General features: G+C 41.2%; 1 protein-coding gene across 1 annotated transcript in view; it reads left to right on the top strand.

The window, feature by feature from the left end:
* Nucleotides 1–17,904, top strand: part of CUBN (cubilin) — a 291,544-nt gene that overhangs the window by 128,572 nt on the left and 145,068 nt on the right. Inside the window, exons 30-31 of the mRNA XM_036459129.2 lie at nt 8,824–8,998; nt 13,181–13,350. Of these exons, the coding sequence (XP_036315022.1) occupies nt 8,824–8,998; nt 13,181–13,350 (345 nt within the window). The remainder of the gene's footprint in view (nt 1–8,823; nt 8,999–13,180; nt 13,351–17,904) is intronic.

Below are 17,904 nucleotides of genomic sequence, written 5' to 3'. Positions count from 1 at the left end.
CTGGAAAATGTGTAGCCAGGGCTTCAGCAGAGCCAGAAGCAGAGTCAGTGTCCAGAATTTCTGTTTCATGGTGGAATTCAGTCTGGTGCAGCATCAGGCTAGTCCCAGTCCATCACTCCATTGTGTGGGTCCACACGGCCCTGAGCCATGTGGGCAAATTCAGGGGAGTGTACCCCATGCAACAGGAGAGCCAGGAGCTCAAGAGAACTAAGAACACCAAGAAGGAGTACATCCTTTGTTCAGGAGTTTAAATGCCAAATCTTCCTGTGCTTGCAGTGACCATGCCTACATGCCTATTCTGGGTATGAGTGACAGGAAAGCACCTTCCCACATCACCCAGACCCTACTGCGTCTATTGTCCAGTCTCTTTCCCCAGCAATATGCAAGAAACAGACCTGGAGAATGTTAAACTGCAGCTTCCTTGCACAGCTTTCCTAATGTCACGCCTCTATTATCTGGCCTTCCCTTTAGTCCTTTCCTGTTATTAATCAATAACCATGCTATTATAGCAGTTATTACTATGAACTGAATGCATCCACCACTCACCACTTCATGTAAGCCAGTAAAAAGATAGAGGTGGACAGTATGCAAGATATTGAAATGAGTGGCTGATATTTTATGGACTCTTTAACACTTAAAAACTTTAATTACAAAACAGTTTCTTTCCTTGAAAAACAATGGGGTTTTCAAGTCATGCCCTCACTGAGTGGTTGCAGTCTCTAGGAACTGCATTTAACAGCTCAAGTATCTCAAAAGGAGGATATGCTGCAGGGAGTGAAATCAGAGACAGAGCTGGTAAGTCCTTAGGCAAACTCATCCCCTCATCATCATGTAAGTTCTGTTGCCAAGTTATGACTCCATCTTGGAAGAACTGTTTTTTAGGGGAAGAGAACAAGGTGGCAACTGAAAGTCACACTCACAGTATGCAGTTTGACTGACATTCAAATGTGGAATCTTCAGATAGCCCCTCTTGCTAACAAGGGTATTTCTCAGTTGTATAAAACCTTTGACACTTACAAAGGGCTGGCAGCAGACTTTTCCACAATGTGAAATGTTCCAAAACCTTCATGTTCATACTCCACAGCGAAGTTGGCAAATGTAAATAGGTTCATTGTGCTTTGGGCTTTGTCACACCCATTACGTGAGAAAGCAAAAACTGGGGCTGCTCCCTGCAAGCTGCTGGGGACAGAAGGACAAAGCACTCAAGCCGGGCACTTACTGTGCCTGAACAGGAAGAGCTGTGAGAAGTGACTGCAGTCTGCTTAGGGCTTATGTTTTTAAGGCAAGGTAGTGTCCTAATGTTCCATCAAAATCAGGGTTTGGAGGGTTTTAAAATATTTTGTGAGTTTTTTCTTAAAGCTAAAATAAGTATCTTCTTTACTTAAGGAGAAAAAAAAAAATATATATAATATTTTCCCATATATATATATATATATATATATATATATATATGGAAAAAATTATATATATATATATAATTAATTAATTTCAGAGAGGAAGGGAGAGGGAGAGAGAGATAGAACATCAATGATGAGAGAGAATCATTGATTGGCTGCCTCCTGCACACTCCTAACAGGGGATGGAGCCCACAACCTGGGCATGTGCCCTTGACTGAAACTGAACCTGGGACCCTTTAGTAAGCAGGCTGATGCTCTATTTACTGAGCCAAACTAGCTAGGGCTCTTCCTTATTTTTTACTAAAAAAAAAAAATCTTATTTGACCTCTCTTAAAATATTCAAGTCAGGTGGAAAATGTTATAATAAATTGCACTAATAATGATCCTATATAATAAAAGGCTAATATGCAAATCAACCGAACGTAGAATGACTGGTTGCTCCCACAGCGGGTGGGGGAATGGGGGAATGGGGGAATGGGGAGGAGGGGAGGAATGCCACTTAGCCAGAAGCCGAGCTCACAGCTGGCGAGCTCAGCAGTGGTGGTGAGAGCCTCTCCGGACTCCGTGGCAGCACTAAGGTTGTCCAACTGCCAGCTTAGGCCTGCTTCCTGTGGAGAGCAGGCCTAAGCCATCAGTCGGACATTGCAAGAGGGCGCAGGCTATGCTGAGGGCTCCCCCAACTGCACGAATTTTGAGCATCAGGCCTCTACTTGTTGATATAAGAAACATCCAAACCTGTAGAGAATTTTTATGTGTTTATTTTAGCCAAACTGACAATTGCTAAGAAGCAAAAATCTCAACAAATACTCTGGAGAATGGCAGTTTTTCAGCTTATTTTATACATGAGAATCAAAGGAGGGGGCATAAGTAGGGTAACAAGAAATCCATTGGTGGTAGATTAGGGAGGTGGGAGAAAGCAAAACAGGGAAATCTCTAGGATTGGATAAAGAGTAAAACAAGAGAGATGCATACTTCTTTTACTTTGGTGGGTTCAGGATAGTCAATAATTAACACTTAGAGCACCATAGAAATGGTTTTAGGGGAACAAGTTCTGTGGTCTCTTGCTCTGAGGGGTCTGTAAAAGGAGATTATTCTGACATTATCAAGGTTTGTTATCTTAGGTGCAAAATGACAATAGACAGGCTCAGTTAAGGTAAAAACTGACCTTTGTCAAAGAAGCTACAGGCCTTGGATGTGACTACCAGTCATGTCCCGCTTTTTAGTTAGGAAGTTTTATGTAAAAACCATCCTATTTGGTTAGTTTTGGTATCTGAGTTTTATGGCCTTCCATGCTGGCCTCACCGGAGCTTGTCAGATTTAGTATGTGGCCCCTTTTTTGCCTACATGATGAAATGATTTTTTCCATCCCTCAGACCACAGATACTGATAACATGTTAGCATGTGGTTTCCAAATTTGTTAGCCTCGGTAGGTGTCTGGCCTAGAAGCACTGCTGACTGTGTTAACCCATCTTTTCTCACCTTCCACATTTTCCTCTCCTGTCTTGCTGAGAGAGCCGACCTCGCTGGGACCTCGCTGTATTGGACTTACTTGGTTTTCACCAAATTTAAGCAGGAGTCAATGCTTTTCTCCCTCAAAAATCCGTGTCCAGATAGTGGCCAATTGCATTAACCAAAAGCCATTTGGTTACTCATAGCCCTGGAATGCTGACTTGATTATCACAATAAATGGAGCTAACAGAGCAGAAAGAAATGTTCAAAACAGATTAAAACCAAAGGCTTTGAAGTGTTCCATATCCCAAGAATTTGCTAAAAGCACATTTTTAAATCTCTGATCACCAGACCAGTTCTCTCTCCCCTAAAGTTTAGTCATATGCTGTAATCGAATGAACCACACCCTCAAATTCTTTCCAACTTTCCCTCTTTTGAAGAGTCATATGTTACCGTTGGTGTTATTTGTGGAAGCCAAAAGTGCCTTTCTGTTGTTTGGGTCGTGGAAACACTGGCTGCTTTTTCTTTAGCCCCTGAGAAAGGAGCCCGGACCGGCATAAAGCAGAAAAGGAAATCCGCTCCTTGGTGCAATAAACCTAGACAATTGCGTGATGTGGGCAGTTAGCTCCCTCTGGTCTCTGTGATGGTCTTTTGTGAGCCCAGCCCAGTAAGAAGGGAAGGAAAAGTGGTAGTGTTTATTCTTATGAAGGCTTCCAGGCCTAGCCAACTCACATCCGATATGTTTGTACTCTCAAGGGGACCCATGAGCAGGGAAAACAAAGAATATTTTGCCAATGTGCAAGTTTTCTTTGTTAGAACTAAACCCTGGTACCCGATGTTCTCTCCAAATACGTGCTGCCTATTGGGCTGGGATGATTAGGAGCACATGCTGCCAGCTTCGTGCTCTGAGAACTGCGCCCAGGGCGAGGGGGCGGGGAAAGCTTCAGAATGGGAAAGGATACTCTAAACAAGAAGCAGTCTTGCTTCTCACATTTGCATATGTGTACGTGGAAAGGGCCACCCAGGGCTCTTCCTGAGTCCTGCTTTGGATGGGACTGAGCTGGCCACACAAACCCAGCTCTCCTAATGAAAGTAAGCAGGAAGCCGTCAGTGCTTCATTCCTTTGCGATTACAGTCCTTGCGCTCAGGCCTCTGTGCAACAGCAGTTTCATTCATTTTGGCCTTTCCCGCATGACTGGGGGAATTAATTGGACAAAGAAATCATTATAGATTCAAATCACATACTCCCCCAAAGTAGGCTTGTTGTTCTTAACTTTCTCTCCCCAGAGAACACTTGAAGAGTTTTCCCTATCAGTCAACTGCTTCCTTGAGGGTGGGCAAGGGCAGGGGGCCCCGGAGTTGGGGGGAGAGTAACTGGAGGTGGAAAGCAGCACTGATCACAGAGGTGGGAGGGAACAGCACAAATCTTACTGAGCACTGCTTTCCTGGTTCCCATCCTGAGCATAGAATTATGAGCATACACATGGGGCAGAGGGAAGGACCCAAATACTATGCTTGAAAACTGTTGTCCAAAATTGTCTTTCTTCCACAAACTTAAGTTTCTCAAGACCTGACAGTAAGGGCTTAGTATCTTCTTCTTTAAAAATAAATAAATAGATAAATAAATAAATAAACTATATATATATATATATATATATATATATATATATATATATATATATATATTAAGCTAAAAATGCTAGCACTTATTCCTTTAGCCCAATATATCAATGCACAAATATGGTAAATATAAAAAGGAAAATCATATGATAAACTCAGAAACAGCCTCTGATTCTAAATTCTGTCAGTTTTCTTATAAGATGTCATCTTATCTATCTCTCTGAAATGAAGGGAAACTGCCTTATTTGCTTTTTTTGTTACTCAACATCTAGAGCATCCTATTCAGTGATGTTTTACCCAGTTTCATAAATTTTCAATATTTTATTTTCTGCAATCATTTTCTTTTTTATAGATATGTATTTATTGCCATTTTATTATTCATATTTTTGACATCCTCTCACTCCCTTCTTCTTAAAGACCCTTTAATATGTCATGTAACATTGTCTTGGTGGTAATGAACTCCTTTAGCTTTTTCTTATCTGAGAAGTTCTTTATATGTTCTTCTAAAGATAGCTCTGCAGGGTAGAGTAATCCTGGGTGTAGGACCTTGCTTTTTATCACTTTGAATATTTCTTACCACTCCCTCTGGCTGTAATGTTTCCGCTGACAGTCTTATGAGTAATACTGCAAAGGCAACTAACTCCTTTTCACTTGCTGCTTTTAAGATTCTCTGCATTTAACCTTTTGCATTTTAATTATGATGTGTCTTGGTGCGGGCCTCTTTGGGTTCACATGGTTTTGAGAGTTTCTGCACTTCCCAGACTTGTACATCTATTTCCTTCTCCAAGTTAGGGAAGTTTTCTATCATTATATTTTCAAATAGTTTTTCAATTTCTTGCTCTTTCACTTCTTCAATTGGCACCCCCATGATGTTAATGTGGGTATGCTTGAAGTTATCCCAGAAGCTCCTCACACTATCCTCATTTTATTTTTTTCTATTCAGAGTGGGTATTTTTTGCTTCCTTATATTCCAATTTCTGATTTGATTCTCAGCTTTACTTCTCTATTGCTGATTACCTGTAAATTTTCTTCCTTTCAGGTTAGTGTATTCTTCATGTCTGATTATTTTTTATGGTTCTCATGTCCTTTTTTTAAAGTGTTGCTCTCACTAAGTCCTTCAGCATCTTTATAGCCATTGTTCTGAACTCTGTATCAATTAGTTTGCTTATCTCCATTTCATTTATCTCTTTATCTTATTCTTTCACTTGGAAGCTATTTATCTGTCTCCTCATTTGGGTTGCTTCCCTGTGTTTATTTCTATGTATGTGGTAGAGCTACTACATCTCTCAAGCTTGGCAGAGCCTAATGTAGTAGGCGTCCGATAGGGTTCAATGGCACAGCCTTTCATTCAACTGAGTTGGGCACTCCAGGTGCATGTCCCTCCTCCCCTGTCCCTCTTCCCCCCCTCCCCCCCATGGATTGTGTGGTTGTAGTTGAAACTTGGTTGCTATTGGCAGCTAAATGGGAGGGATTTATTCTCAGATCAAGTGGTTGCAAGGACTGGCTGGGGCCCACTGTTAAGGGTCAGCTGTACAGGCCTCCCAGCCCTGCACAGAGCAGAACTTACTTCAGCAAAGCTGCAGTGCCCACAGAGCCTGCCCCTTGAGTGTGTCACTAGTGGAGGTGGTTGCGTGTTGCTTTAATGTGGTCTGAAGCTGTCTACCAGGTGCACTGGCTCTTGGGCTCCTGGGAGGTGCAGGCCAAGATCAGCCATCACCTGTGTCCTGCCCGGGGCGTCCTGGTGTGAGCTACAAAGTGACCCGCAGATGACTGCTATTGTGTTGGACTTACAGGTGCCCAGGATAGGCCAAGCTACAAACCAAGGCCAGCTGCTGCTAATGCTGGGCCTGGGGCTACTTAGCAAGTGTTAAGGGGCACTCGGAAGACAGATACTGCTTGTCTGAGGGATTTTAGGAAAGTGTGAAGCATGAGCCACGACAGGCCATTTGTATGGAAAAGCCTGTGAAAACAGCTTGGGGAGGCCTGAAAGTCGGTGGGCTGGGGTTCCAGGGAATTACCAGGGTGGAGCTAACAGCATGGCAGGTTAATGGAGTCTCAGATGCAGAACAAACTGGTCCCACACCCATGTGTGTCAGATAAAAATAGGGAGAGATCCTGGCTGGTGTGGCTCAGTGGATTGAGCATTGACCAGTTCTGTCCGGGGAAGGTTAATGAAAGGAACAATGGCCTTTGCCAGCACCTCTGCTGGGAGGAAGCTGCCCCTCCAGTTCTCACTGTGATGCCAGACAATTCAGTTCCTCCTCATATGTCCCTGGTGCCTTTTGAGCTGCTGCCCCAGTGCTGGAGCTCAGAGCAAATGAATCCAAGTGTAAACCCTTTAATAGGAACACTTGGGACTCTAGAAGCCCTCCATCTCACACAGCCCAATCCCTGTTGGTTTCTACAGCCAGAGATTATGGTCTTCTCTTCCTGGCACTAGAATCTTGGGCTGGAGGCCTGGTGTGGGCCTGGAACCCCTTGCTCCTTAGTAGCTGAGATATCCCTCCCTATTTTTAAAAGGTTTTTAAAATTGATTTTTTAGAGATAGGAATGGAGAGGGAGAGAGAGAGAAACACTGATGTGAGAGGAACATCCATCAGCTGCCTCCTGCATGCCCCTACTGGGGATAAATCCCCCAACCCAGGCATGAGCCATGACTTGGAACTGAACTGGTGACCTCTTGGTGCATGGGTTGATGCTCAATCCATTGAGCCACATTGGCCAGGCTTGCTCTCCCTTTTTTATCTGACACATGTCGGTGTGGGAACAGTTTGTTCCACATCTCCACCCCTCCTACCAGTCTTGATGTCACCTCTTCTTTATATGCTTAGTTGCAGGATTCTGTTCAGTTAGATTTCAGATGATTCTGATAGATGGTCGTTCTGTAGTTAGTTGTAATGTTAAAGTGGTTATGAAAGAATATGAGTACTGCATTTATCTATGCCACCATCTTGACTAGAAGCCTAATTTTATTTTACTTAAAAATATTTTTTAAATCCTCACCGAAAGATATATTATTGATTTTAGAGAGAGGAAGGAGAGAGAGAGAGAGAGAGAGAGAGAGAGAGAGAGAGAGAGAGAGAGAGAGAGAGAGAGAGAGAGAGAGAGAGAGAGAGAGAGAGAGAGAAGGAGGGAGAGAGAAAGGGAGAAAAGGAGAGATTGAGGGAGAGAGAGAGGAAGAAGGGGTGGAGAGAGAGAGATATCAATATGAGAGAAACATTGATTGGTTACCTCCAGTATGTGCCTAGATTGGATATGGAACTGCAACCTAAGTATGTGCCCTGACCAAAAATCAAACCTGCAACATTTTGGAGTACAGGACGATGCTCCAACTGACTGAGCCATCTGACTAGGGCCTTAATTTTATTTTTTAATATCTTCTCTGATTGTCATTCCCGTCCTCCATGCAACACATACACTGGATAAGCAGGATTCACTAGTACGTGAGGTGTCCTGGAGGCCCCGCCTGGATTAGACTTGCTTGCAAAACGCTGGATGTGAGACCAGAGGGTTACTTGCTGGGAGGAATGCATCACTGGGATGTTAGATCCCAGTCAAATAGACAGTTGCAAATTGGAGGAGCCTAGGTGTGAGGACAACTGAGATAAATCCAGGGGAAACCAGCCAGGGACTGAGGCTCAGTGTACAGGGCAACTCCTGAGCAAAGCTGGCTGCTCTTGGTCATATTCCTGAGAGTGGAAATGCAGAAAAGGAGAAGGATTCCTTTCCTGGGGCTACTATAGAACACACTATGCAGGTTATGTTTCCACTCCTTCTTATGAGATAGGCATGGTCAGGGTGGTATGGCCACAGACTCACACCTTCTGAAGAAGCAGAAATATTAACTAAATACCTAATCTTATAAAATATTCAGATTACAGAATGGAAAATCCTAAAAATATAGCTGGGAGATCAATAGCCTTCAATGAACTTGATTTTCACCAACAAATGGCTTTAAAGCACCTAGAAGAGTTAGAAAATCAGACTTGATTCTGCTTTATTGGCAATGCTTCTGCCAAAGAAAGCAGGAAATCCTTTGAAGACTTGAAAAAGAGGAAGAAGGGAGGTAGGGGACACCCTGGAATCATCTATGCAGTTCAACTATGCAATTCTGGCTGATAAAATAAGCAAGCATTTTGTGGGTGGTGAACTTGTGAGTTCCCAGGGCAGAGGGAGTGCCTTTGAAAATCCACCTCAAGTTTACAGGTCATCCCCACCCAGGGAGACTAAAATTGCAATTTCTAGTGATAATAAAGTCCAAGAGCTGGTGGCAAAATGAGTCGTGGAGGGCTATATTTGCTCAAATATCTCTTCTAATTTAAGTCCTTTTTTTTTTTTTTCCTGCATCCTATCCTAGATCTATGGAGGCCCTGATTTTCACTCTCCCAGAATAGCCCAGCTGTGTACCCGGAGGTCACCTGAGAATCCCATGCAGGTCTCCAGCACAGGACATGAGCTGGCCATCAGATTTAAGACGGACAGCTTCATCGGTGGGAGAGGCTTCAATGTCTCATGGCAAGCCATCCCTGGAGGTAAGTAAACCAAAGAGAAATCTCAACGGACTAACGCTTCGCCCTTATGAACTTCGATGAAGTGATTGGAGAGGGGTATGAAGGCTCCATCCTGACAACTCTGTGACTTCCCAAGTGGTGAATACTGCTTTGGCATATACTCTTCCCTAAAACATGGGATAGAGTTTAACTTCCGAAGAGTCACGGTGCGTGTGAAAACATGGAACATATGTGAATCAATGGTGAGAGCAGGAGAGGGGGACTGGTTAGATTGACTTCCTCTCTAAGGACTTGTGCCTTTTCACCATGGCATCAGCAAAGTGGTAAATTTCTTCCTGCCACAGCTTGGACCTTTGCATTCTTGGCAAATGTCAAAGCTGTAAATGTTAAGTTTGTGAATTCCAAAAAATTACCAGGGGTTAGATAGTGACATTCTGCCCAGAACTTAGGCAGTCTGAATAAATTACCTGTTGCAGATTGTTTAACTAAAAAAAATTAATGCACAAAATAGTTTAGCAGATGTTAGTTAACCTGTACAACTATTCAAGTTATCTGGATTTATTGAATGCGTACTATGTGCCAGGAACTTTACTATTTTATATGACTCATCTCATTTCTACCCTGGGAGGGTAGTTTATTTCTTATACACATCATAGTGAAGGGGAAATCAAAGTTTAGAGAAGTTAGTGACTTCTAGAAAGTGCCAAAGCAAAATGTAACCTCAAGCAACCTTATGGCCCCACTTTTGTAACTCTTAAGGTAAGATAACAAGTATATCTCATGTTTCCTAAAGTCAATAATGTATGAATTTAATTATAATTATATATTATTTAGATTACCTCAAAATGATTTGCAGTTATTAGAAAACTAGAGGCCCAGTGCATGCATTTGTGCACAGGTGGGGTCCCTCGGCCTGGCCTGCAGGGATTGGGGCAAAACCAGCTCTCTGACATCCCCAAGGGGTCCCAGATTGCAAGAGGGTGGTTCTCTGGTGGTGCATCCCAGAAACAAGCTCCCTCCTCTCTGGTTCTGGGTGAGTCACCTGAGAACCACATCTGCCAAATCACCACAGCTCAGCAGCTCTTGCATTGAGCATCTGCCCCCTGGTGGTCATTGCATGTTATAGCTACCAGTTGGATAGTCAGATGGTTGCTTAGGCTTTTATATATATATAGATAATACTGAATTTTCCATTATTGGTTTGTATCATTATTAATCCAAGAAATAATGGACCACAGAGATGAACATTAATGGGTATTTGATAACATAAGAATAAAAAAACTGAATAAATGTACCAGGTCCAGAATACTAATTTTGTTTATTGTTAACACTATTACAGATGTTCCCCGTTTTCAGCTCCTTTTTGCCCACCTCTCCCCTGGCTTTCACCACACATGAAAGGTGTTTTCTGTGTTTATGAGCTATGCATATGTAATTTAAAAGGCAGATATTAAGTTATTTATAAAAGCATACATTGCTGAAGTAATAAAAATTCTTGGAAGGAGATGTGTTAGTCTTACAGTTTGTTATATTTTTAGAGAAACATGACAAGGTATTTTATAGCTTTATGAAAACACTAGAGGCCTGGTGCATGAAATTTATGCATGGGGGGAAGAGAGGGTTTGTGTCCCTCAGGCCAGTCTGCACCCTCTCCAATCTGGGACCACTCGTGTGATGTTTAACTGCCTGTTTAGGCCAGATCCCACTGGGCAGTTGGACATCCCTCTCACAATTCAGGACTACTGGCTCCTAACCACTCGCCTGCCTGTGTGCCTGATTGCCCCTAACCACTTCTTCCTGCCAGCCTGATCACCCCCTAACCACTCCCCAGACAGCCTGATTAACACCTAATTGCTCCCCTGACAGCTCAATTACCCCTAACTGCCCTCCCTGCAGGCCTGGTCTTCCCCAACTGCCCTCCCTTTCAGGCCTGGTCACCCCTATCTGCTCTCCCCTTCTGGCTTGATAACCCACAACTGCCCTCCCCTGCCAGCCATCTGTGGTGGCCATCTTGTGTCCACCTGGGGTTAGCCATCTTTGACCACATAGAGGCAGCCATCTTTGACCACATGGGGTGGCCATCTTGTGTATTGGAATGATGGTCAATTTGCATATTACTCTTTTATTAGGTAGGACTAGAGGCCTGGTGCATGAATTCGTGCATAGGTGGGGCCCAACTGTCCTGCCCTGATGGGGGCCCATTGGACCAGAATAGCAGCAAGGAGGGGCTTCAGGCAGTTGGCTGGCTGGCCCCATCCCTGATCAGGGCTGGCTAGCCAACTGTGAGTCATAATGGTCAGTCATGCCTATCATTCTGGTTGTTCTGGTTATTCTGGTCGTTCTGTCGTTCCAGTCGCTTGACATATATTGGGTTGGCAGCTAAGTAATTGCGGATTTTTTAAAGAAAATCAAAGACAATTTTTTCATGGAACTAAATAACTTTATTCTGTAATGTATTGCCCATTTTGATCAATGACCTTTTGCCATCTTTCAGGCAGCATCATAATCCCACGTTCAAAAAACTTCTGGTTTTTATTAGCAAAAAACTGAATCAGGTACGATTTGACATCATCATCATTATTGAAATTTTTACCATTCAAGGAGTTTTGTAAAGATCGAAACAAAAAGTAATCAGATGGTGCAAGGTCAGGACTATATGGTGGATGTGGCAAAACATCCCAACCAAGCTCCATTAATTTTTGCCGAGTGACCAAAGATGTGTGTGGCCTTGCATTGTCATGATGGAATACAACACCTTTTCGATTTGTCAATTCAGGCCGCTTTTCTTCAACTGCATTGTTTAATTTCGTTAGTTGTTCAATGTAGACATCAGAATTGATCGTTCGGTTGGGTGGTAAGAGTTCAAAGTAGACAATTTTTTTGTAATCCCACCAAACTGATAACAAAACCTTCTTTTGATGGATATCAGCTTTTGATGTTGTTTGAGTTGGTTCACCTGGCCTGCTCCACGATCTTTTCCGCTTGATATTGTTGTAAACAACCCATTTTTCATCGCCAGTTATCAGTCGTTTTAAAAATGGATCATTTTCATTACGTTTCTTTAGCAAATCGCAGCTGCTAATGCGTTGCGTTAACTGTGATTCTTTCAGTTCGTGAGGAACCCATGTATCGAGTTTTTGAACATAGCCAAGTTGTTTTAAGTGATTTTCAATGCATGTATGTGATACATGAAGCTTCTCTGCAATCTCACGTGTTGTACTGTGACAGTCCGAATTGATTATTGCTTTGATTAGGGCGTCATCAACTTCAACTGGACGACCAGAGCGTTTTTCATCTTTGAGTGAAAAATCACCAGAACGAAATTTGGCAAACCAATTTTGACACTGCCGTTCTTTTAAGGCTTCGTCACCATAAACAGCACATAACTTTTTATGAGCTTGCGATGCGTTTTTCCCTTTGCGGAAATAAAAAAGCAAAATATGACGAAAATGTTCCTTTTGATTTTCCATTTTTCAACGAACACCAAACGAAAACTACAAAACAGATCAAAAAACTTTTTTTACTGATTAACAGCTGAATAGCCAACTATCAAATAACAAAATGTGTTTTACATTTGTACCACGTCTGCAAACCTAGAAATTCAACTGAAGCCATATATGTGTGAAACCCGCAATTACTTAGCTGCCGACCCAATATATATATATATATATATATATATATATATATATATATATATATATGATTTCATTTGCACGTACTTTTCAGTATTTTAAAAAAAAATATATGTTTTTATTGCTTTTTAGAGCAAGACAAATGCAGAGGGGTAGAAATATAGAATATTGATGAGAGAGAAATATCTTGGATTGTCTGCCTCCTACATGGTGCCCCATGGGGATAAAGCCACAACTTGGGCATGTGCCCTAACCAGAAATGGAACTGGTGACCTATTGGTACTTGGGTGATGCTCCACCACTTAGTCACACTGGCCAGGCAACTTTCAGTATTTTTAAAATAACTTTTGGCATTAGTATTTGAAATATTTGAAGTATTTTCTTAGTTGTTCTTATTTGATTTGTTTGAATGAATACATTAATGGTGAATATTCATGTCTTCAAAATGTTTAGCATAGACTACGTAAAAGTGGTAGTCAAAGTATCAACTTGTTCTAAGCTATAAGGTTGTTGGGTAAAGTTTATGTATCAGGGATTCTTGTAATTAATTAACTGAGTTTTCTGCCTGCAGGTTGTGGTGGGATTTTCCAGGCTCCAAGTGGAGAGATTCATTCTCCAAATTACCCCAGTCCTTATAGAAGTAACACTGACTGTTCCTGGGTCATTCAAGCAGAAAGAAATCACCGTGTACTCTTGAACTTCACTGACATTGACCTTGAACCTCAGGACTCTTGTATTATAGTAAGTGACACAAATTTCAAGCATTGTCTAGAGTCAAACCTGGGTTAAAACATTGTCATATGAGCATATTTTATGAATATATTAGTTATGAGTGTTTTGACATCAAATCATAAGAAATCTACCAATTAGCAACCTAAAATATGAAGACATTTATTTTTTACCTACATTCAAATCAGGAGTTAGATAATCTCATGGTTGTTTAGAACTTCAATTTCTGTTCTACCATTCTTAGTGTGTTGGCTTTTTGTTTTGTTACCTCATGGAACAGACCGCCCAACCTTGGGAGAAGCCAGGGGAGGGGGAGGTTAGAGATCAACCAAAGGACTTGTATGCATGCATATTAGCATGACCAAAGGACACTGACACTGGGGCGGTGTGAGCTTGCCCTCAGGGATGGGAGTGGCAAGGGGTGTTAATCTGGAAAAAAGGAGACATGTATTACTTTAAACAGTTTTAAAAAATGACTGCAGCAATTCCAAACATTTTTTAATGAGTTAAAATCTGAGAAAAGGGATAAGAAATATTGTTAGTTGTTTCTATTTTGTATGTTTTTCATCAAAAAGGAAAATTTTTCCTGGAAGCCCTTTTACATATCATTGTCCAAAATTGGCTGCGATAAAGGTTAGGAAAGTATAGTGGAATGGAAAGATGAATTTATCATAACTACTTTAAAAGTTATTTTTAAGCCTGTAGGTAGGGGTGTCGAACTCAATCAGAGAAGGGGCCAAAATCTAAAATCCAGTCTAAATCGCGGGCCGAATGGTTTACTGAACAGTCATAAACTGTCATTGTGATGGAAACGCAGTGGAGTGCAGTGATGACAGCGCGGTGCGGGCCACATTGCAAGGCCTGGTGGGACGGATTTGGCCCGAGGGCCTTGTGTTTGACACATGTGCTCTAGGGGGTCCTCACAGGGTTCTACTTTTCTTGAGATCAGGATATTAGAACAACTCTGGCTGATGGGAAATAATGTATTGGGAGAAGGGGGTTAGAGAGAAGGGATATGGCTGTTAGTTGTTTAGACGACAGAACAGTTCTGTTACTGCTAACACTGTACCTAATGCTATATGCTCACTGTATGAGTAAATAAGATTGAAATTTTCTTTTTGGCTTTTAATTTAATTATTTTTAACAAAATGTTTTCCACCTCTTATTTGTACTTTGTAACACTTTATTCAAATACCAACCAGATCCTCCTAACTAATGAATAGTCCTAATTTAGTTTCTTAGAAGATTCTTATACAAACTCCAACTGGCTACCTTTCAAATTTAACTTAAGAAAAATCAAAATTGTCTTACGTTTTTCAAAGTAGTCCAGTCTAATGGTATAATTGTAAATGTTATTTTGATTATGTATTAACCTTCTAAATGAGTTTTCAGAATCTAAATTAGCAAAGCATTATACAAACTTAAGGTTAGAATATCCACTTTCTGTAATTGTAACTTACACCAACTCTCCCGAAAAAAATAATTTAAAAATTTTGGATGATAGTTAAAAACATCTTCTTAAGTGCACCAAAGACCTTCCAAGTAGTGTGAAATTTCTGAGTTCATGTCAGAGAGAGATCAGAGCCTAGTACTGGGACTGCTTTTGCCTACAGGGCATTTGTGGCTCCAGAAGGAGGTAGCAACACTACTGAGAGCCTCTCAGGACAAAGAGGAGCAAAGCTCCAGTTCAGACCCTGAATAGTTTGGAGGCCCTGGCAAACCATCCTAAATCCTAGGTAAAATGAGAGTAAAACAACCTTCATTGAGGCTGCTTCTTTGCTTCAAGTCACCCAAGAAGCCCCCTAAATCCCAAGCCATAGAATAATGATGGGAACCCTGTACTGCTAATGCATTTAAGCATTGGACATCCAGTCATTTAAGGGAGATAAATATCATCCTATATCTCATTTCTATACATAATTTTTCATATACAATAGCTAGTGTGCCATCATCTATATGAGAAGATAATATAACATAAATGAGATGCAAACATTAATAACAGACAGTGGAAACAATACACTGATATGCCAGATACTAAAATTACCAGACACAAGTTGGTAAACAACTGTAATTACTAAGCTTAGGGTAGTAAAGGTAAAATTTAAAACTTTTAGCAAGGGCTGCAAACAATAAAAAGTAGCATTGAAAGAAAGAAAAGGAATTAACTGAACATTTATAAGTGTATAAATACAGTAGCTAAAATTAAATTCTCAGTGGAAGTTTTTTTTTGCATATTAGATACATTTTTTTTTTTTTGCACATTATAGATGAAGATAGAAATAGTGAACTGAAAGGTAAATGAGAAAAACCTATCTGGCAAAAAAGTATAAATAAAAACTACAGAAGAGAGGTAAAGACACACAGAGGGTAGAGTTAAAAATATATAACATAGATTTAATTGTAATTCCAGAAAGAAAAGAGAGAAAAATGGAACAGAATCAATATTTTAATAGCTAATGACTAAAACTTTTCTAAAACTGATGAAAGACATCAACAAGACAAAAACAAGAATACCAAGGAATCCAAACAGCTAAGCAGAATAAATAGAAATACATAGTTATTTAAAAAACAAAAAACAAATAAATAAAAACACCTAAAGATAAAGAAAAAAATATTACATTCAGCCAGGGGAGTGGGTGGGTGGGAGAACAGATTACCTTTAAGGAAAGGGCAGATACAGTGTTGACTTTGCAGTTGGGTTAATTAGAAGCAAAAATGACAAGGGTGGTATTTTCAGTTTGAGGAAAGAAAATAATTACAAACCAGGAACTCTGCACTCTCTGAAATAGCCTTTAAAGATGAAGGCAAAGTAAAGCATGGAAACAGAAGAGGGGCCTTCAAAAGAAGTGTGAATGGGCCAGAGAAACACTGTCTACTTCAGAGTTTTGCCTGCTGTGGGCATTTCTCCATCACTGGTTCCCTACCCTTATATGGTGCCAAGTACAGTTTCTTGTCCTGGATAAAGTCCATAAACCATAGAATTCAACATACAATGGTGTGTGACTGCAACAAGACCTAGGTCAAAGGCACACCCAGCATGGATGCATCATTTCCCTCCTGTGGTCATGAGTACGCTTTCCCCCTCTACCTGAAATATAAATACACAGCTTGGCTTTTCTGTTAAGCACTGCCTTATCTCAGCATGCAGCTGGGCTTGACTTAAACTGAAGTAAGAGGGGACAGATTGGAGGAAGTGAAACCTCAGCTATGATCTGGTCATAGGCATGGAGATTGGAAAATAAACCCAAAGACAGGTGCTGGGAAGAGTCCAGTCTGGCATATAAGGTAAAAACCACAAAGTGTTAGTCCAAACAACTTGTTGGAATCAGAATGCTCTGTATGAAGAAGTTGGAGTGTCCTTGCCAGTGGGCAAATTGGGCATTCAGAAGCTAATGCCGCAAAGCACTTGGGTAACACACTGATATACAAAGTGCATTACCCCAGCAGTCCCATGGTTATGAAATCTAGCTCTGAACTGGGGACCTGAACTGAGTCTGGGTTTTGCCACTTTCTAGCTGGGAGAAAGCTAATCATTCCACTTTAGTTTCCTTAACTAGGAAATGGGGATAGTAATAGCATCTGTGTCAGATTTGTTGTCAGGATATTTGCAATTATGAACGTGACCTGCCTGTCACATAGAAAGTTCTCAATTCCTGCTACCATTAATGACGCTGATGATGAGTGCCCTCAGAGGCATGTTCAATCCGCACAGAGAGGAGGAAAATGTCCTGAGCTACCAGAAGGGGAAGTGGCCTTAGGATCCAGGACCGCCGACCTGTGATCCTGGGCCTCAATGTCTTCAGTACAAAAAGAACATGTTTATGAATCTTTGTCCTAGCATGGTGCCTAGCATTTAGTGTACCTGGGACTCAATAAATTATAATAATAATCATGAGAAAACAAAAATGACTCATTTAGTCCTGGAAGCCAGAGAGTTTCACACTGAAGATTCATTCCCTGGGAGAAAAGTGTAGTGAGGCCAGAAGAGGCAGCTGCAGGGAGAGAATGAAGGCAGTTGTGCACAGAGGTGTGAACATGCACAGACATTTGGGAATAGGAAAGGAGAGTGCTGTACTTGGAGTGAGCTATTTGTTGGAGAACATGTAGAAACCATGGGTCTATAGAAGACTCCAAATTAGACAAACTCTTATATGCTTTGTGAAGAATGTGAAATGAAAGTTTTCTGTAAAACAGAGGAGTAATACACTCAAAACCACATTTTATAATGATAACAGACAGTTGTTACAACACTGTTGGCAGAGAAAGAAGGTATAAAGTCTGTTTTGGAAGCTTTGAAACCTTGGGCAGTGGCCTTGGAGATGGAGAAAAAAGCCATATGGAAAAACTCTTAGGATGGAATGAGAGGCTAATTGCATGGTGGAGGGTGGGCTGGGAGATAAGAGACAGAAGAGTTTAGACTATTCTCTTAAAGAATAGGTAATGGTGATGCCATTGACTAACTGAGTAAAAACCCTTATAGAGTTCAACACATGAATTCAGTGCTTTGGATGGGGTGTGGGCTGACATATCTATTTGAGGATAATTTCTATATGTTTAGATGGTTAT

Source organism: Pipistrellus kuhlii, unplaced genomic scaffold (assembly GCF_014108245.1).
Source record: "Pipistrellus kuhlii isolate mPipKuh1 unplaced genomic scaffold, mPipKuh1.p scaffold_m20_p_1, whole genome shotgun sequence".
In the NCBI taxonomy this organism is placed as follows: Eukaryota; Metazoa; Chordata; class Mammalia; order Chiroptera; family Vespertilionidae; genus Pipistrellus; species Pipistrellus kuhlii.
The sequence above is the reverse complement of the archived record's forward strand: the minus strand, read 5'-3'. Positions and strand labels throughout refer to the sequence as shown.